Source organism: Magallana gigas, chromosome 9 (assembly GCF_963853765.1).
Source record: "Magallana gigas chromosome 9, xbMagGiga1.1, whole genome shotgun sequence".
NCBI lineage: Eukaryota > Metazoa > Mollusca > Bivalvia > Ostreida > Ostreidae > Magallana > Magallana gigas.
The window spans coordinates 40,772,485-40,794,056 of NC_088861.1; the positions used below are offsets into that span (position 1 = coordinate 40,772,485).

At 33.8% G+C, this 21,572-nt stretch overlaps 2 protein-coding genes across 4 annotated transcripts in view; both read right to left on the reverse strand.

Annotated features, from left to right (window-relative positions):
• Window positions 1–3,789: 3,789 nt before the first annotated feature.
• On the reverse strand, window positions 3,790–6,855 carry LOC136271584 (uncharacterized). The gene is made up of 4 exons (XM_066071901.1): window positions 6,769–6,855; window positions 6,551–6,660; window positions 5,615–5,714; window positions 3,790–5,394 (listed from the first exon to the last, which is right to left on the reverse strand). The coding sequence occupies exons 1-4, from the start codon at window positions 6,812–6,814 to the stop codon at window positions 5,078–5,080; spliced, it is 573 nt and encodes a 190-aa protein (XP_065927973.1). The 5' UTR covers window positions 6,815–6,855; the 3' UTR covers window positions 3,790–5,077.
• A 2,888-nt stretch (window positions 6,856–9,743) lies between these two features.
• Window positions 9,744–21,572, reverse strand: part of LOC105348700 (protein mono-ADP-ribosyltransferase PARP4) — a 40,043-nt gene continuing 28,214 nt past the window's right edge. The window contains exons 30-39 of one of the 3 annotated variants that reach the window (XM_066071900.1): window positions 20,735–20,969; window positions 19,204–19,839; window positions 14,803–14,844; window positions 13,701–14,090; window positions 13,396–13,461; window positions 12,209–12,252; window positions 11,512–11,634; window positions 10,962–11,066; window positions 10,347–10,467; window positions 9,744–9,973 (exon numbers count right to left, since the gene is read on the reverse strand). In XM_066071900.1, the coding sequence (XP_065927972.1) occupies window positions 9,759–9,973; window positions 10,347–10,467; window positions 10,962–11,066; window positions 11,512–11,634; window positions 12,209–12,252; window positions 13,396–13,461; window positions 13,701–14,090; window positions 14,803–14,844; window positions 19,204–19,839; window positions 20,735–20,969 (1,977 nt within the window). In that variant the 3' untranslated portion in view covers window positions 9,744–9,758. Of the gene's footprint in view, window positions 9,974–10,346; window positions 10,468–10,961; window positions 11,067–11,511; window positions 11,635–12,208; window positions 12,253–13,395; window positions 13,462–13,700; window positions 14,139–14,715; window positions 14,845–19,203; window positions 19,840–20,734; window positions 20,970–21,572 lie in introns of all 3 variants that reach the window. The other 2 variants (XM_066071898.1, XM_066071899.1) reach the window with 2 other exon arrangements.

Genomic DNA, 21,572 nt, shown 5'->3' on the forward strand with positions numbered 1-21,572 from the left:
CGCAGAAGGACAGAAAAGACATAGTTCAATTAAATATCGGAACTCCTCGTATAATTTAGAAAATGAAAGTAAAAGAAGTAAAAGAAGTAGAAGAAATCAAAGTATTGAATGTACTCGTGGGATTGTTTTCAACATTAAAATGTGAGCGAAGTTTATTATTTTTTTGAGGGGGGGGGGGGGGGGGGGGGGCGGAATTTTTTATTTTTTTTCTGAAAATTTAACATTTCATTCTTTTATATAAAACTTGTATAGGCCTATATGAAAATTTTTTAAGAAATCTGACCACAAATATCTGCCTTCATATATTAATTGCCTCCGAAACATACTGTTCACTGTTCATGACTGGTGTATATATATACATGGCTTCTTTCAGTGGGGTGTAAATTATGAAATACACGAGTAGTCATTAGTAAAACTTTCTAAGCTAATAAGTTACTTTTGAAGATGACGTTGCAAGTGTTTGTGCTGCTATAGTCTGTCCCAAGATATTTTTGCCGCATATTTTCTTAAATTATTCAATATTTATAAATACCTCTTGGTTCAGACGATGTTCATTCAATAGTATGAAAAAATCCCAAGATTTCCCCTTTGAAACGCCCCCTCTAGCTTGTCGGGTATCAGTACACGGCTAAAAATAAAAAGTCTACGAGGTTTTTCCATTGCCAAGGAGATGAAGACGCCCGGATGATAACGTTGAAAAATTGCGCGAGGGGTCCCGAGTATTTCCGAATGGAGAAAAGATGTCAACATTCCCCATTATAAATCTCCGTAGGAAATCTGTTTTCGTTCCTGTGAATTTTTACGAGGGAAAAATGATAATGTGTGAATGAAGTTATCTTGGGAATTTCCCCTTCTATCGATTTTAATTGCACTTCAGTCACAGGTATGTGTATTTTTATTAAAAATCGTTCAAATATGCAGGAAAAAAAACTTGGGACAGACTATAGTACATCATTGACTAAACCCAACCTTATATATACAGAAGGCAGACTCCAACCAAACCTGGAACTGCTTTCTGTGTCTTCTCAGAGTCTGTTTTGGGTCTGCTAAAGCGGATCCAGAGCTGGCCCCAAGCACCTCCAGGCTGACCTGAAGCAGAAATAGAAAGCAGACCCCGATTTTCTCTGAAGCAGATCATTAAATCGCTACTGAAAATGACTAAATATCTACAATTGTAGACCTACTTGGAATAAACCAGAGTCAGAATTACAGACATTGGCAAGAAAAAATGCATGTGTCTGCTTCACCCTTCAGTGCAAAACGGGGACCACAAGCGCTGACCCCGAGTAAACTCATAGCAGACCCGGCCTGCATGAGCATGCAGCTAAAGCTAGTCTAGACCTCAAAACAACAGACCCAGAACAAATGTAATTTTTTAAACAAGAGGCCCAAGGGCCACATCGCTCACCTGAGCAACAATTAGCATTACAGTATCAAAAACAAAATATCTTGACAACTAATAAGTACAATAGATCTTGCTCAAAAATTTTTTTTAAAACTCTACCGAATTATATCCACATATGTTTATGGTAAATAGTAAGCCCCTTTTGTTGTACCTGTAAGAAATTTTTTTTCTATTTCGATATAACCCCCCCCCCCCCCCCCCCAAGTTATTGCTCTTTGGACTAAAAACTTTTCCAGAATTTTTCTAAAGATTTTCTCTATATATTCCTATGTAAAAATTCATCCCCCATTGTGGCCCCACCTTGCAACCGGGGACCATGATTTGAACAAACTTTAATCTACACTATCTGAAAATGCTTCAACTCCAATTTGAGCTTTTCTGGCCGAATAGTTTTTGAGAAGAAGATTTTTAAAGATTTTCTCTATATATTCCTATGCAAAAATTCATCCCCCTATTGTGGCCCACCCTACCCCCGGGGACCGTAATTTGAACAAACTTGAATCTACACTATCTGAATATGCTTTAAGTCCAAATTAAGCTTTTCTGGGCAAACAGTTTTTGAGAAGAAGATTTTTAAATATGTTCTCTAATATTCCTACGTAAAAATCCATCCTCCCATTGTGGCCCCACCCTACTCTTGGGGACCATAATTTAAACAAATTGAATCTACACTATCTGAAGATGCTTCAACTCCAATTTGAGCTTTTCTGGGCAAATAGTTTTTTGAGAAGATTTTTTAAAGATTTTCTCTATATATTACTATGTAAAAATTTGACCCCCCATTGTGGCCCCACCCTACCCCTGGGGACCATGATTTGAACAAAGTTGAATCTACACTACCTGAGGATGCCTCCACACAAGTTTATGCTTTTCTGTCTAAATGATACTTTTGAGAAGAAGATTTTTAAAGATTTTCTCTATACATTCTTATGTAAAAATCCATCCCCCAATTGTGGCCCCACCCTACCCCCGGGACCATGATTTGATATAACTTGAATCTACACTTCCTGAGGATGCTTCAGTACAAGTTACAGCTTTTCTGGCCTAATAGTTTTTGAGAAGAAGATTTTGAAAAATACCAACAAATTTTCAATATATCTTAATTATCTCCCCTTGAAAGAGGGTGTGGCCCTTCATTTGAACAAAGTTGAATTTCCCTTCACCTAGTGATGCTTTGTGCCAAGTTTGGTTGAAATCTGCCCAGTGGTTCTTGAGAAGAAGATGAAAATGTGAAAAGTTTACAATTTAACAACGACAACGCCAACACCAAAGCCGACAGACAACGGACAAATTTTGATCAGAAAAGCTCACTTAAGATTTCAGCTCAGGTTAGCTAAAAACACCCGGACCCCGTATAATTTGATTCTTCACAATTGACAATAAAATACTAGCTTATATATATAATTTCAATTTCCTTTATGTGTGTGTGTGTGATGTCTTTTATAGCTAACATTTCGCTGTTTCAGTAGTACGTACATCATACAGGCCCATTCTTCACATTACTGTGCAACGAGACAACTGGTCTTGTGTCATACTCCATTCCCTGTAAATGATTACAGAACAAAGAATTCACTGCATGGTCAATTATAAAGTTAAAAACGTTTGAATTTGCGGTCGGATCCTTTCCGGCTATAGAAATTAGAAAATTCCAAGTAAAACAGAAACAAAAGTAGGAGTAAGAACAGCTCTCATCAGAGTGCAATAGTTTAAAGATATATTGGTACATTTCTTGCTTAAATAATCATAAACACTTTTAGTTTCAGTTTCTTAAGGAATATTAAAAGTACGAGTTTTTGTGCATGCTTTAAGATAACCTCTGATTGGCGTTGAGATAAAAAAAACCCATCATTTCTCGACCTCAGAAATTATTCACCCAGCAACATTCACAATAACATGAACTTTATTTCTATTCAACTAGCAGCTCATAATTTCCGCTTAATATTGTTTTCTCTATAAATCAAAAGACGAATTAGGTTATTTAATTGGCTGTTCTGCGCACCTTAAGAGTTACTTTGTTAGCAATAGTTTATATGAATGTATCGGTCTTGTATAGGTACTTCATGCAGACGAAATATTTGAATATGTACTAATATGTACTGATAATTATCAAATACACATGACTAATTCAAAAAATATCTTTGATTTACTCTTTGTCCACTCTTGTAAACCCACAGTAAATCCCAAAAGTAAACACAGGGTTTAGTTTGGGTGTACTTACTGTTAGGTTGGGTCTGATTGGTACTGTTCTCACATCCAATCCGTGCATGACCATAGAATATCATTCTATATAATAATTAAACTATAAGAAAACAAAGCACAAACATTTCAAGCAGCTTTATTTTAAAACGTTCAATATTATAATGAATTAATAAAACAATATCACAGATTAAGGCAGTATAAAACTATAAATATAAAAAAAATATTATTCATTTTCAACAAAGCAAAACATAAAAAATCGAAAAAAAAAAAAGCAATAAAAAAGGGAAATAAAAAATGTACTTGTAAGAAGTACACTAATCTATGAGATTCTTAAGTATGAGCAATTTTTTGTGCACATGTACAGAGTTGATGCACAAAAATGAAGACTGAAGTTCCTAGGTAGTGTTTTCAGTACACTTAATAACTATGATGTAAAATTACTTAAAATTAGGATATTAACCACTAAATACATAAAAAAAAAAAAAAAAACCCCAAAAAAACTAACATCATTTTGATAAACAGTTTGATAAATTCATTAACATTTAATACAAATGAAATTTTAAATATTAACTTGAAAAATATATAACTTTGCAAATTTTTAAAAAAATAAACAGGAATATTGCATCATTGCCAAAATTATAGTTAATTTTTCAATATTTTATAAGATAAAAAAATTAATCTTAATAACAAGTTAAATAATCCATATAAATTAAAAAAAATATATAATAATAATAGTTGATTTATTGACATATACCTAATAAACAGATGTTTATTTATAAAGTTAACATACATTGTACACCGGATAAAACGTTCAATTATTAAACACAATAAACATTTAAAAACAATCAAATCAAAGGTTAATATTCATGTTAAGATTCTGGTCAGGTGTGTTTACAATAAATGCATGCTTATCAACGTTCCAAGATTCATATCATTAACGTAAAAGATTGTGTAACTCACATAAAAAAATATAATATAACATCAAAACTTTGTCAAAACTACATATATGTAGTTTTCCATACAAAAACCAACTAAGACACATGACAAATACCTCTTTTATGGAAAAGGTGCTCTTATCCAAGTACAGTCCTGTATAAATATCCATCAATTTGTTTTATTGAAATAAAGCACATATTTTTATCACCAATATATCATCTGTAAAAAACAATTATATGTTATTATACAAAAATTAGAATATTTTAGCTGTTTGAATACAAGTATTAACAATATAACAAAGAAATTTAAATTCAATAATTATTGCACTCATTGCAATTAAGTCCGACAATGAAGATTTTGTAAATCCACAAATAATATTATGCCAAGAAATGAATGACTAATGCACATAATTGCATTGTTCAATATTACAACACAGAGATGAAAATAATCCATCTCATAATCTTGTTGTACTTAGGAACTGACTGATAACATCATAAGTATGTGTACCCCTGGCCAGCACAAAGGCCCCCTGTTTGTTTATGAAGATGTATACCCAAGCATCTTACTGGCCACTACCTCCCAAGAGTGACCTAATTCCAGCATGCTGCAGACCAAGTTGTACTTCTGCCTCTTGGCCGTGTATACCGCTACAGAACTCCTCAGTGATTCCACCAGTGATGCATTCTCACTGCTCATTCCCTCTAACCTCTCTTTCACCATTGTGTAAGCTGTTTCCATGGTGTTTGGGTTAGAAAAATCCAGAGGGAATAACTCTGGGACGATTGTTTTGTATATGAGGAGCAGGGCTATAGCAGAGGAGAGGATGTCGAACACCTCTGATGTTACTTGTTTACCTGGAGGAAAAAAAAGATAATAATATGAGGTTCTGATTTATCAAATATGGCAGTCTAACGTTAAGTGTTTAAATGTATAACTGTAAACCTAACAAGTTAAGGATGTCCACATATTACTGCATGGATAAATGATGAAGTTTACTGTATACACTTAGTCTATTATTTTTGTTTACAAAATATTCATTGATTGGATGAATTAAGTCAAACTCAATTTGATTACCTAGTGAAGATAGGCCAGCTTTCTGAAGGATGTCCTTGCATTTTTTGCTGTCAATTCCAAACACCTCTTCTAAACTCTCATCAAGCTTCCATAAACTGTTCTGTTAAACATAATTTTAATGACTTGTTAAATGGCATTTTTACATTACATAGTTACATGTATAAACAAGGGAGGTGATAGGTGTCAAAATAAAAGACATTATAAGCAAAGTGACATGGGAATATTCTTATGTGCCACAAGAAAATCCTATGTCACATGGTGGCAATCCTTTGTGGCATGAAAACAATCCTTTGTGGAATGAAAACAATCCTTTGTGGCATGAAAACAATCCTTTGTGACATAAAAACAATCCCTTGTGACATAAAAACAATCCTTTGTGACAATAAAACAATCCTTTGTGACATGAGAGCAATTCTATGTGACATGGTAAAAATACAATTTGACATGGTAACCATCCTATTGTAGACGATGGTAGTGGAACAATTCTATGTGACATGGGAACACAAGTAAACACATCCTATGTTACATGGGAACACATGTAAACACATCCTATGTGACTTAGGAAAAATTCTATGTGATTTTGAAACAAATCTATGTGACTAGGAACAATTATATGTGACATCAGAACAATCCTATATGTCATCAGAACAATCCTATGTGATAAGGATACATTCCTATGTCACATGGGTACAATCTTCTGTCACATGGTTACAATCTTATGTCACATGGGTACAATCTTATGTCACATGGGTACAATCTTATGTCACACGTGTACAATCTTATGTCACATGGGAAAAATCATAAGTGTCATAGGATCAATCCTATGTGACATGGGAAAAATAATCTTTAAGCTTTAAATTGTAGATATTGTACTTTAGATAAAATATTATTGCTTAAAATATACTTGGCCAAGGAGTGGAAGAGAGAGAAGGCTACCTGTTGGATACTGAACACGGATCTAAGAGAGGAGAGACTGAGGTTGGGGGACCTCTTCCTGATGTTACTGACTGACGTCCCTATACCATAGTTGTTCATGTCGTCCAGTGCTGCCAATGCAAGATAGAAATAAACATCAATAGACAGCTGAATTGATTCATATCAATAATTCAGAATACATGTGAATAAAGAAGCAATTGTTTAGGTTGTAAAGTTACTTTTTTCTGTCCGTCCACTAGGTAAGGAAGGTAGTTTGGATCTCATCCCTAAGTCTACATAAAAATGAGCAAAAACCACAATATTAATGTATTTAGAGGTGTTAATACAATTCACAACCTAACAGATATATTTTAATCACACTGTGTTTGAAAAAAAACTTTCTTTAATAAAATGATTTATGGTCAACTTTATTTAATTTGCGTCTGTCATTTTTTTTGTAATTTAAAAAGCCTCCAACAGCAAAGAATCAGTACCAGATGTTACTTCTGCAATGCCATAATTATTGTTTTTTTTACAATGGTAAAGTAAGCACTAAATAATCGACAAGTAGATCATGGTTTAAACAAGATGCCCATGGGCCACATCGCTCACCTGAGGAACAATAGGTATGATAAAATCAGCTTAATGGAGTCATAATACAAACTATCTGGACAATGTACAATAATACATGTAGATCCTGTATAAATAAAATCAATTTTTCCCCCTGGATATTCTTATGTTTATAATCATTAGTCCCTTTTCTAACAGGGTGATTTTATAGTCATATCACATGTTGAGTATTGCAGTTCTCAAAAAGATCCTTAACAATTGTTTATATATATGGGATATAAACCTACCGTATTTTCCAGACATTTAGTCGTTATTTTTTTTCTCTGAAGCAGAGCACTCGACTTATCGTCTTGATCGACTTGTCTAAGGCTTGAGGTCAGAAAATTGTTAAAAATTGTATTAAAAATCTTGGTTTTAATCATCCTGAGTTGGCTGTGATTGAAAATTACGTTGTTGAATTCATTGTTCATCTTTAATAATTATCATTTTTACTCATTTGTTAACACTAGAATACATAATAATAACAGTTATTAAAAAATGGTACAGAGTCTTTAATCAATTAAAAGTTTTACCATTCCGTTTTTATAAACACATCGTCACATGGTTCCATATATCACTAGTGGGAAGATAACATTGCGCAGTAAAATTAAAACCAAACTTGAATGGAAAAAATTATTGGAGTAGGTCTGGGGAATGTTTTTAAGTTCTATCATTTTAATAGTAAAGAGTTGTTAGTGGAAAGTATAAAAAAGAAATATTTTATGGTCAAATTCAATCTTAAAATACGTAATCGACAATTATCAATACTATTGTTTATACAGTAGGCTGACACCAGTTGTGCTAATAATCTTGCCTTAAGGCTGAGATCTATAGGGCAATTATTTCACTCCCTGTGTATGTAAATAGTACCATTATAAGAGTGAATATAGTTCATTGATTAATTATTGTCCAATTCTTAGATTATTGTTAAATAAAATTTTTTGGAAACTTATGTATGTCGTAAATCTTCATTTTCAAGTCGTACAAATGATTGATCTATTTCTAACAGTGTCTCTGTAAAATAATAGCGTGTAACTGTATTACTGGATACAAAGTAAACAAGTTTCATCAAATCATAGTAATTGCTAAGCTTTCTGCACTTGATATCCCCCTTTGAGGTCCAACACGAGACAGGTGCATGCCTCTGACACCGGGAATTGTTAAACAAACATTGACCACGCGTTGAGTCAACAGGTGGCTGGCTACGTAATGGCGAATACACTGGCGATGGTCAGAGTGGATAATTATTTTAATGCATGGGAATAAAATATTTCTGCCAAAGTAAGTTTAGTTTTGCATAACACGCAATATCGGGAATTGCTTACACTGCAAGCGACTTTGTAGATGTTGCCGGTATTTGAAAATATGATGCATAAGTATAAAGAGTAATTGTTTAAATGTTAATCATTAATAATAATTGGTAGCAATATTGGGGACCTAGTGGCATCATACACTGATAATGTTACTGCAGTTTTATACACCATTTTGAAGTGATAAGATCGACGTATCGTCTGAATCGATGTATCGTAGGATTTTGTTAAAATTTTAGCTAAAAATGAGCAATTCGACGAGTCGTCCGCATCGACGAGTCGTCAGGAAAATACGGTACATCAAACTCTGAACCTTCTTGTGAGGCCAAAGAATTGTCCTGGGGCCAAAGTCTTAACAATCATAAAGAATCATCTGGCTGATTAGTTTCTGAGAAGAAGATTTTTAAAGATTTACTCTATATATTCCTATGTAAAACTTTGACCCCCCCCCCCAATCCATTGTGGCCCCACCCTACTACCCGGGGTGTCATTATTTTCAGAACTACACTACCTGAGGATGCTTCCACACAAGTTTCAGCTTTCCTGGCTGATTAGTTTTTGAGAAGAAGATTTTTTAAGATTTACTCTATATGTTCCTATGTAAAACTTTAACACCCCCCCCCCCCCATGTGGCCCCATCCAACCCCCAGGGATCATGATTTTCAGAACTTTGAATCTACACTACCTGAGGATGCTTCCACACAAGTTTCAGCTTTCCTGGCTGATTAGTTTCTGAGAAGATTTTTAAAGATTTACTCTATATATTCCTTTGTTAAACTTTGATCCCCCATTGTGGCCCCACTCTACCCCCGGGGATCATGATTTTCACAACTTTGAATCTACACTACATGAGGATGCTTCCCCACAAGTTTCAGCCTTCCTGGTCTAATGGTTCGTGAGAAGAAGATTTTTGAACATTTCTCAAAATTTTTCTTAAATTCCTAATTATCTCACTTTGCAAAAAGGCGTGGTCCTTAATTTTCACAACTTTGAATCCCTTTAGGCTAAGGATGCTTTATGCAAAGTTGGGTTGAAATTGGCCCAGTGGTTCTTGAGAAGATGTTGAAAATGTGAAAAGTTTACAGACAGACAGACGGACGACAGACAAAATGTGATCAGAATAGCTCATTTGAGCTTTTAGCTCAGGTGAGCTAATAATCAGACACACAGTAATAAACTGTGGAAGCATTTAATTTCGTGGGGGCTAATTTTCCTGAAGTGGGTTTTTTGCTTTATTCATGGGGATGTAATTTCATGGATGAGTCAGATTTCAGTTTCAGTAGGTAATCTAAACCTTTTATAATTAGATTTCACTGAGGATGTAAATACGTGGGCAAGGGGTTACCCACGAATACCACGAAAATTGATCCACCACGAATTGTAATGATTCCACAGTAGTTGCATAGAGCAGACTTAAAGCTTAACAGTACCATAATTAGAGACTTGTAATCCTCTATATCTGCACTTTCAGCCATATTTTCTACTTGTTCCTTGCTCAAATTCCTCTTTTCTTTATCAATAGTCACTGTTTAAAAGGAAAAATAAAGTAATATACCACTGGAATTTTATTCAAAAAATTTTCATTACACATGAACTACATTCAATAAATGGCCTAAAGAGCGAAAATTCCCGGCAAAAATAATGGAACTGAAATTTCCTAGTACATGTAATATACATATCTACATATTATGTCCCAATTCCTTACAAAGTTTTAGGAATTTCTGTGCAAAAATCAAGAGGAGTTGCACTTACAAAAAAGAAAACGGGACTGACAACACCTGCGACAAATTTCGTTAGGAATAATTAATATTACATACAAAACAGACAGTCATGCAGGGATAATAATGTACAGTAACATAATGTGGACCAATTACCGGTTCACTGAGAGATCTTCTGACCTGATATGAGTTCTGTTCCTGATTGATTGTCTTTGACTGCTACTGTGAGTACATTGTTTTCATCGACTTCCATGGTAACGGTGACCCAGGACCTTCCAGGAGAAGAGGCTCCAAGGTTCTCCTTTATATCAGTCAAGATAAATGTATCATTCATGTTCAATTACTGAGGTTCTTCTTTGTATCAATCAAGATATATGTATCATTGATGATTCATGTTCAATTACTGACAGATTGAGTCATTGTGACATGCAGTCTATATGTATTTCGTCATACCTGCTAAGTCAGCCGAATTTTTTAGGGTCACATTTGCCAAATTACATCACTGACCCCCATACTTTATCAACTCTTCCCCGTTTATCATAATCTCTGGTAAAGTTACCCTCTTATAATGTTTAATATACATGTATTTTTTTTGTTTGGAGAAAATGAATTCTTAGATGCATCATTTATTAATATAAGTCCATATAAAGAAACCAGCCCCTCTCCTACTTCCCCTCCAAATTCATAGAGGCAAAAAAACCTATTAACACTAATTATATTATTAAAGAAGTAAAGAAACATAATCGCCAACCAAGTCACACTAGTTTAAAATTACCACTAGTAAACTTTACTTACAATCTGAAGATGTCCCAGGAAGTTGTTATTTTTGGCCTCTTTATAACAGCCCTCATATACATGGATATCAGCCATAGTCTGATCAGCATCAGTACATGTGAAAGCCTGAAGAATGCAAATATCAAAGTACTGAAAGCACTGTGAGGTTATGAACTATTAAATATGATGATCATCACAATTTCTCTGTACAACCATATGAATTTAAACGAGATGCTGATTTGCCAAAAGAAATTCTGTTTTAAATTCTTTAAGATTTAATTTACATTTTACTTGTGAAGCAAAAAATAACTTTCAACACTTTCACTTTGCAAAATCATGACCCCCCCCCCCCTAAAAGAATAGATAGTGCTTGAAATCTTTATAAGTTTGAACTAATCAAAATCTGTATTCTGATTCAAAATGAAAGTCAAATTTAATACAGTGAGATCCAGAGTTTTTAAATAATTACAACATAGCTACTTGCCTAAACCTAATAAAATTTCCTAAAAAGCCTATGCAGATTAACCACTAAAAAATATTACTTAATATTCTAATAATGAAAACATCATGCCTGGTTTTTCCTACAGGGTATACTGGTATTTTGTGGAATAATGACAATAAAATTGCCAGCCACATCTTCGACGCCAAGAGCCAAAGGTGTTGTATCAATCAAACAAAGGGTTAATCCATCTGTCTGAAATATCAAAATATTAACCATCAAGCGCAATTATCATTTTAATAATTTAACCAGGATCTAAAAACTTGGGACTTTTATATAAAATTAATGTTTTGTCATTCATATTGCAAATATTAGATGTGTCTGTTGAATATTTAAAAAAAAACCACAATAATTTTACATTGTTACATTATTACATACTAAATCATAAGACATTTAATATGATCATTAACACATCAATTTATGATACATTGTAAAACTCTATTAAAAAGAATTCTGTGGGATCATTTTTGTTCATGGGGATCAATGTTCGTGGGTAGCCAAACTTTTCCTGGTTTTTGGGGACGTAAATTTGTTGGTGGAGTAATCAGGATAATTCTAATGAGTATTAAACAAATGATTGTGACTGTATAGGTTCATGGGGATGTAAATTCGTGGGCAATGGTTACCCACGAAAGCCATGAACACTGGTTCCCCACAAACAATGATAATTCCACAGTACATGTTTGTTAATAAAACTTAGAATTAGTGAAACATAAAACAATACTGTGCATCCTTTTTAACAAAATTTCCTGATTGAATTATCCCTTACCTCATCAGTAGACAAAACTTTTTCATCACTTATTCTCTGAAACACTTCAAAAAACATGAACTTGAATCATTTTACAGTGAATATATATACATTTTAAACAAGAGGCTTGTGGGCCACATTGCTCACCTGAGGACTAATAGGTATGATAAAATCAGCTTAATGGAGTCTTAATACAAACTATCTACCCATGGACAATAATTCATGTAGATCCTGTTTAAATAAAATCCATTTCCCCCTGGATATTCTTATGTTTATAATCATTAGTCCCTTTTCTAAGATGATTTTATAGTCAAGTCAAATGTTGAGTATTGCAGTTCTCCAAAAGATCCTAAACAGTTGCTTTTATCTGGGATATAAACCTACATGAAACTCTGAATCCCTTGTGAGGCCAAAAATTGTCCAGAGGCCAAAGTCTTAACAATTATAAAGAATCACATGGCTGACTAGTTTCTTAAAAGAAGATTTTTAAAGATTTACTCTATAAATTTCTATGTAAAACTTTGACCCCTCACTTGAGCTTTCAAATCAGGTGAGCTTATAAAAAGCATTAACATTTGTGGCATATTTCAGAATAAATCATTTATGGTATAATAATAAAATTAACTTAATTAGTATGAATTGTGTACTATGATCTTTAAGGGCAAACCAAGTTTTAGGTTCAACATTATTTGATTCCTCTAAAATTTGTATAAAACAAAAATTAAGAATCCAAACTTCTTTTCAAAATCAATTCGCCCAACTTTGAAATGTGACTCCTATACTTTTTATTGAAAAGAAAATGTCATCTTAAAGGTAATGGTCAGTTGACTGAATAAAAAGACAGTGTGATTTTCAAGTATACATGTATAATAAATATTAACAACATGTATTTTATGTTTTTAACACAATTCAGATTCCTAAAAAATATCAAAGTTTTTGAAGTGGTAATAATTTTTTTCTGTATGTTATCAATATATATGTTACTGTAAACAGGGAGATATTGGCCCCCATTATATTTTTGCCCCTTTCGCCTTAATTGCCAGTTGGTGAATTTAAGACTGGGTGAATCCCAATGTCTTGTAATATCTCTATTTAACCACAACTGTGGGCAAATTTGAGACCGGGCACAACTGTTAGCAAATGTTGAACTTCAGGGGCAAAAATTACAAGGGGCAAAAAAAACACTGTAATCAGTAGTCATGTTTTACCTGTGTTTGAAGGTTCAAGCTTTCCAGTCTTTATATAACCCCCACTGACCTTGCGAATAAATGGACCTGGAAAAATAACAAAAACATTGGACCTATTAAAGCAACAACATGGACCTTTTAAAACAACAAAAATCTTGAACTATTATAACAAAAACTGGACATAATATGTAAATGAGATAGACTTCTGTTTATCCCCAGTAAACTTCCTCACAAAGGGGCAACCCCAAGACTTGCTTAAGTTGTAAAATTGTCAAAGCTGTTAACGAATGACTCAACAACATTAAGTGGTAAAATCCGAGACTGACTGTTCACTCTTCCTGATGATGGAGTTCTACGATGAACTGGAGTAGCTGATTGACTTTTTATTCTACGTAAGGGATTTGCTGATAAAATTCCCCATGAAACAAATATGTCATGTATTTCTTTATTAGAAATAGAATTCCCTGATATTTTCTCTCTCAGAGTCTGTGGACTTGATGATTGGGCATTATGGGTAGGTGTAGGGGCCACTGAACATATAGAACTTGGTGGTGCTTGTTGTTGTGGTGGCCCTTGTTGTTGTGTTGGTGGCCCTTGTTGTTGTGGGGTCGGTACTAGTTGTTGCTGTTGTGGTGGTGGTGGTGTATGTGGTGGTGATTTATGTGGTGCACGTGGTAGTGGTGGTGGTGGTGGTGGTGGTGGTGGTGGTGGAGGCAAATCTGAATCTGAATCTGCTCCTAAATCTCCTTCCTGTATCACAGGTGCTACATGGTAAAACAGACACATGTATAGGATCTTGAATTAACACTTCATAGATATATACTTTACATTTACCAGACTTAGTGTAAAGTTATTGTATTGACATTTTATTTTAGAAGCAGGGCATTGCAAAATGTGTTGTTTTGCTATAATCAATAAAGCTACTTGCTCCAGCCTATAGCTTTTGAAATGAATAATAAATCTTATCAAAATTCATGATTGACATGTACCTATAGTTGTTTAAATCAGACAGAAGCTAAATTACTCAGAGGTTTCTCTAAATTACATACCGTACTTATGTTAATAGTTTTTTATTGTAATCTAAATTGATTGAGTCAGAAAAAATGTTATACAGATATTTCTCTATACTAACCTCTTGTTGATTTTTCACTTTGAAGTTCTTTTTTTTTTTAACTTTCACATATTCATATACCAGAGTATAAGTATTGCGGATAAACATAGATACATTTTGCAATGTATACATACACATTATTTTATAGTATTTGTCTGATAGATACATCCAATATTTTGATATAAAGTATATGTACATATGATGTAAATGTATATGTAAGTGAAACTGACTGCCCTGTTTTCTCATGGCTAGTTTTTTGGCAAGTGCACCCATATAATCAATATCTGGTGGTGGTGGTGGTGGTGGAGGCAAATCTGAATCTGAATCTGTTCCTATATCTCCTTCCTGTACCACCGGTCCTACATGGTGAAACAGATACATGTATAGGATCTTGAATCAACACTTCATAGAAACTTTACATTTACGAGTGTAAAGTTATTGTATTGACATTTTATTTTACAAGCAGGGAATTGTAAAATGTGTTGTTTTTCTATCAATAAGGCTACTTGCTCAAGCCTATAGCTACACTACAGCCAACGCAGATCAATAAGGCTACTTGCTCCAGCCTATAGCTACAATACGGCCAACACGGATCCCGTATTTTCCTGCGACACTGTGATGGTGTTTTAATCCTTTTATTGATACACCTTCGCGGTATTGTCATTGCGGTGATAGCGGGGCCATGATTATACCGCGATGGTGTAAGACACCGTAACAGGTGTATGTTCTGTATCAGGGATTAAATCGAGAAGAAAAAAAAAGCTGTGTTCTTAAATTATTGTTAGAATTTAGACATTATTGGAAGAGAAATTCATTATTTTCTTTTGAATTGTTTTCAACAAAAACTTCTAGGAAACTACTGCTACATGTATTTTGTTAATAATGTATAAGAGTCCCAAACATAGCAATGTATTATGCAAATCATGCATATATACATGTACTTGAAAATTAGTAATATTTTAAAGTTTGTTTTTGCATATGATGAGTTAATAAAGTGCCACAAATTTTAAGAAGGCAAATATTACGCGATGTACTTTTATGAGGGCGCTACCGTAGGCCTCAACTTGCATGTTTTTCCCATTACGCAGCACTGCTAAGGTTTACTTTAATTTGTGGTCGCGCCGAACAGAAAGTATGGGAAATTTTAACTATGACATCATACAAAACAACAAGTCATCAAAAATGCTAATAAATAAAATAATTTCCGATTGTTATGGGAACTAAAACATTCAACTACATTAAAAATTACCTATGTGTGCAACTTTGTAGTCAAGTAAGTCCAACAACTATAAATATAAACTGACTGATCGCTGTGACGTCATACTGTAAATTTTGACGCATATTTTGTGTCGAGATAGGCGGATCAATCAATCTTTTAACATAGAACAAATGATGTTTGTGAAACACTTATGCCCCCTCCCTGGGAAACATTCACAAAGGAAATGAACGTAAACTGTAAATATTTGGAATTTTTCTACGTCCAAGGGCCATAACTCTGTTAAAAATGGCCCAATCGTACCCAATATCGAACTTGACCTAGATATTATCTTGATAAACCTGTATACCAAATTTCATTTCAATATGTTCAACCTCTGTGAAGAAAATGAGCGGAAACTGCAAATATAAACTGGAATTTTTCTTAGTCCAAGGGCCATAACTCTGTCGAAAATGGTCGATCGTACCCAATATCGAACTTGACCTAGATATCATCATGATAAACCTGTATACCACATATCATTTCAATATTTTCATCCCCTGCGAGAAAATGAGCGGAAACTGCAAATAACTGGAATTTTTCTACGTCCAAAGGCCATAACTCTGTCAAAAATGGCTCGATAGTACCCAATATCGAACTTGACCTAGATATTATCATAATAAACCTGTATACCAATTTTCATTTCAATATGTTCATCCTCTGCTAAGAAAATGAATGGAAACTGTTGGTGGACCGACTGACCGACCGACAGACAGCAGCAAAGCAATATGCCCTCCCTTCTTCGAAGGGGGGCATAAAAATGCATCATAAATGATCAAAGCATGATCTTCACACAATTATTACACCATTAAATCCAATCAATTATGCTTGTTTTGATTTGATATGTGATTAATTTCGAGAGTGTGTATTATTTCTACTCTAGTGTGTTTTATGGGTCCCGCATCTAACCCCTTGATCCAATTAAATGACCATTGCAAGTAGGTGTTAAGATTAGGTAACACTTGCATAATAAATACACAGCCACTTCAAGGTATCGAGAGTAAAAACAATAGATTATGAATAACGGGACTGGAGTTTAATTTCGAGGGATCAAGGGTTTCGATAGAAGAGAGTAAATTTGCTTAGTTATATTGGGGGAAAAAACTGGACTGGAGACTCACTTTGCACGATCATAGTTCGAGCCCTAAGAGTTACCTGTAAAGCAGCTGTAAAGTATTCATACATGTAGCCGTTTTCAGAAAAAAGTAAAATTTTAAAGGGAGTTTGATGAATGGCATGCAATAATGCATTATTATAATCATGAAGGGGACAATAAATAACGCAAGCCCTTTAGGTAGACCGTCTATATTCGAACACAAAATAATGCATAATTCATACACTGACAGGTACATTGAAAAATCAGCCATCCCTGTGTTTACAGGTGTGTATTACTATTACATAGCACTTCCCGTCTGTGACAGCTAGCACCCGTGCTCTGTTCACGTGCCTTGAGAAATCTCATCGAATGTTGAGACACCTTCTCTCTCTCTCTCTCGTTCTCTCAAAGATCAATATATATAAAATTCTAAGAAACTTGAAAATTAAAACTTTCTTAATTTTAACATGGCTCGAGGAATAAATAATGTATCAGTATCACATATCGTGTAAGGAAGTTTTTTTTTTACTTTTGCACACAAACACATGATTTAAAGTTTACATTCCTTCGAACAATCACATTTTTCCCATTTTAAAAAGAACAAATACTAGATGTATATATAAAATTTACTGTAGCTGTGTTCTCAATTCCAATCTCCATTTCTTATTAACCCTGGTTATAGTCTGTTTGTTAAATGTATTTTAATCGAGTGTAAAGTATATCATTATGAGGTAATTTCATAGATGTATTTTGTAAACAAATATTACACATATTTAAAATTAAATAATTCTATCAAGAAAATTTCGCTGTTTGTAAGAACAGACTATATATTTCTATTTAGCTGACACCAAAGTCACACTTATTGCTGCAGGTCACCCACCCTAACGGCAACCACTCAAATTCTGTATACACATACTGTATACGTAATGTTACGCAATTCCCCTTCTTCTGTTGGTCAACTGACACTGCGAAATTTTAACATGTGATGGATTTTCCAGAATAAAGGATCATTCATATTTTCAAATCCCGATTGGTTGAACGACCAACTAAAATATTGGGCGATCCATTGAACATCATACTTTTGCCAAATCGGATAGGAAAGTCAGTTTTTAAATACACACGATTTTAACATTAGCATTTTCTTAAACTGACTGAACCTTTTTTATTTACAATGATTGATAAACAAGTTCTACAAATTATATTAATATCTTTCGTTGGCCGAAAATACCCACGTGTCCAAGCGGGCCACCACCATTCCCTATCACACACAACCACTGTCGATCACGGGGATCGAATCGGGTCCATCGGTATTAAGCGAGTGCAATTTAAAACATTTTATATCTACAATGTACTTTGTTTTTCATTAAACAAATTCTTTAAAGGTATTTAAGTGAAATTACCAAGTGTAAGGTATGTTTTGAAGGTAAACTATGAATTAATTATGAAAGACTGTAAATGAAATACCAATTAGGATCTGAAGTCCCGAGGTTAAATAAGATATTTTGATGAAATGTTTGTTAATTAATCTAATTAATTGAGAACCGATAATTGCCTGCAAGGAATGTGCCAAGATTTAATATGTAAATCTAAGAAGTATACAAAATAGTATACAAAATTCTGAATTTATTTAGCATAATTGCAAGTTTTTTTTATTTCCCTCAATTTTTTTGAATAATAATAATAATAAATTGTAACAATCAAATCCGTTTATAAAATAAAGAAATATGAATCAATAAATATCAGCGATGAATGTGCCAAGATTTAATTTGTAACGCTTACCAGCTAGTATACAAAATAGTATACAAAGTTCTGTGTTAGCATAATTACACGTTCCTTTTGTATCCCCAACTTTTTTTTTTTAATTAATAATAATAAATAATTATTGTAACAGTCAACTCCATTTATAAAATAAAGGAATATGAATTAATATTCATTAATTCCCTCAATCATATTTCTCATACGAGAAGAAATTGGGGGAGGTAACTCGCGTTCAAAACAAGAAAGTTTTCACCTGAGATTGGTTTCACAGTGCCGCAACGGTGTGGACAAGGTGAGAAGCTGTACCGCGAGGATGCGCGGTTTTACCTGAGTTACCTATGCTAAACCGCGATCAATTTCACACCACGAGGACTTGCGTTAATACGCAATCCGCATTAGCCGTAGTGTATTTAAATGAGTTATAAATCTTATAAAGTTCTTGATTGACATGTAGTACCTTAAATTAAGTTGTTTAAATCAGACAGAAATTAAATTACTCGGAGGTTTCTCTATCTTACATACTTATATTAATAGTTTTTTTAATTGTAATCTAATTTGATTGAATATTTTAAGTAAAAAAATGTTACTCAGATATTTCTCTATACTAACCTCTTGTTGATTTTTCACCTTCTTCTGAAGGCAGCAACTTCCCTTGTAACGTGATATCAACATTCATATCATTCTCCTCTCCCAACAGTGGTTCAGATTCATCATAAATTGACACAAAGGGATCTGAAGGTGGAGAAAGTACTCTCTTCTTTGAGGGCCTGCGAAGGGGTAATGGACATGATCTCCACGAAACAGGCTGTGTAGATTTTAACCAGGGCTGCAGTTCATCAGAAGACCTAGAAGCTTCCATGCTTGGTAAAGCTGGTATACGTGCCTGTTTACTTAAAACTGTTTGGGATCGATTTGATAGTGAATTGTAAAAATTAGGCTCCACTTCGAGTGCTGGTGGTATAGGTTTAGGAGCTAATACAGGAGGCTGTGGCATAGAATCTAGTGTAGGAGTTGGTGTAGGATCTAGTGTAGGAGGTGGTTTAGGATCTAGTGTAGGAGGTAGTGAACATGTTTGATCTATATTTACAGATATTACACCTGTCGACCTCCTGCAAAAAAACCCCCCACTTACAAGCCTTTTTCTCATTATTTTTAAAGTTGATTCTTTGAAACCTTTAGCAGACCCATAAAATGTGGGGCTACCTGTAGATTCATCTATATCTTTCCCAACTCTTGGTTTGGAACCTGGCAAAGAGAGTAAGGCCATAAAAATTAATTACTTGTTTATCAGGCCAATATTTACAAAAACAGATGTGACAGGGTGGTGTTTAATTTCCCTGAGGCTTTTTATTTTATAAAAAAAGAAAGCTTATGATATTTTTCATTTATTTTACAAGTTGCAATTTTATCATAATGCAGAAAAAGCAATGTTTTAAAGCACATAAACAGTTACTTTACAGTGAAAGTGTCAGTCTTAGATTTATTGGCTCAAACTAAGTGAAATAAACAAATAATCATGTTCTTCAGAAAACTTTAAAGCTACAAGGTTTGATGGAGCCCTGTCTTAAGACATTATTAGATATTATATATGTACAAGCTGCAGGAACTTGCCTTCTACATGTATATGCTTTCGAAGTTGAACAATGCTCCTATGGTTACCTGTCTTACCTGTGATTAAACTTGTTTGACCTTGGATTCTTTCCTAACACTTAATATCTTCTCAGTTCTGTGGTTAATGATTAAATTGCCCTACTTGTAAATTGATTTTCTTTCAAAGTCTATAACCTCTCTTTACATTGCATTACTTTTAAACCATTTGATGACACCAGTACATATATCTAACCTGTAACCTCTGATAACATTGCCTTTACCTGTAACCTGTTTAATGACATATTTCTTACCTGTAACCTCTGATTATATTGCTTTTACCTGTAACCTGTTTGATTACATATATCTTACCTGTAACCTCTTTCCTGTAATTATCTTAGCTGTGATATCGTTCCCAAAGTAGGTGACATTTATTTCATGTCATTACATTGCTCTACTTGTATTCTAACCTGTTTGAGACTTTGTCTTACTTGTGACCTCATATTACATTGCTTTAGTATACCTGTAACTAGTTCAGTTTCATATTTCTAACCTGTAACCTCACTCTCAACACAGGTGTCCTTCTGTCCCTGGCTCACTATGTCCCCCTTGTAGCCAAGTCCCCCCATCTTGATCCTATACTTGGCCTTAGCAGAGGGGTCTAGTTCTTCATGCATCACATCTTGCTTAGCTAAATCCTCATACACATTAAAATCAGCAATTATCTTATCTGGTGAAGCTTGAAAGGAAACTTCTGATGCCATCGTGGCCATTGGGACTGTAGCCTGCTGCAATCAAATTTTTTACTCAGACTTATAGTTTTGATACTTACAATATGATAACTGAATTTTGGTTTTTATGCACAATTTTGATTACAAATTGATAATAAAAATAGTTGGATTAAAACTGTATAAACTTTTGTCTGTCTTTGAAGCTGGGATATATAGGGTCAAAATAAGAAATAATGCAGTCAAAGTCATAGGGAAGGTCAGTCTGAACTAGAACTGTCCTAATGGGACTAATACCCCCGCTAGGCTAATTTCAAATGGGACAAATAATTGAATTGAATAATAAAGGTTTGGAACACATACCAACAAAAATTTCTAGAATTGTAAAAAAAAAAAAAATTAGTTATAATAACAAAGAAAAATTAAAATCAAAATTGTCAGAATTTCACTGTAAATACATATCTATAACAGTCATACATTTACAAATGTATGTATTTGATGATATATTTTTTTAATTTAATTGATTTAAAGAAAAACCAACAAACTGACAATAACCCCTCCCTTTGCAGTGAATAGAAATACCAGTAGCCAAGCAATGCTCTTCTGTTGATAAAACTTTCAATATTTTTCTAATAAGAGTCTTGACAGATGCAATTAGTTGTT

Coding starts and splice junctions, on each gene's coding strand:
- LOC136271584 (XM_066071901.1), bottom strand. CDS start 6,814: ATGAGATCCAAACTACCTTCCTTACCTAGTGGACGGACAGAAAAAA. Junction 5,715..6,550: donor CCGTGTTCAGTATCCAACAG/GTAGCCTTCTCT, acceptor TATGTTTAACAG/AACAGTTTATGGAAGCTTGA. Junction 5,395..5,614: donor AGCTGGCCTATCTTCACTAG/GTAATCAAATTG, acceptor TTTTTCCTCCAG/GTAAACAAGTAACATCAGAG.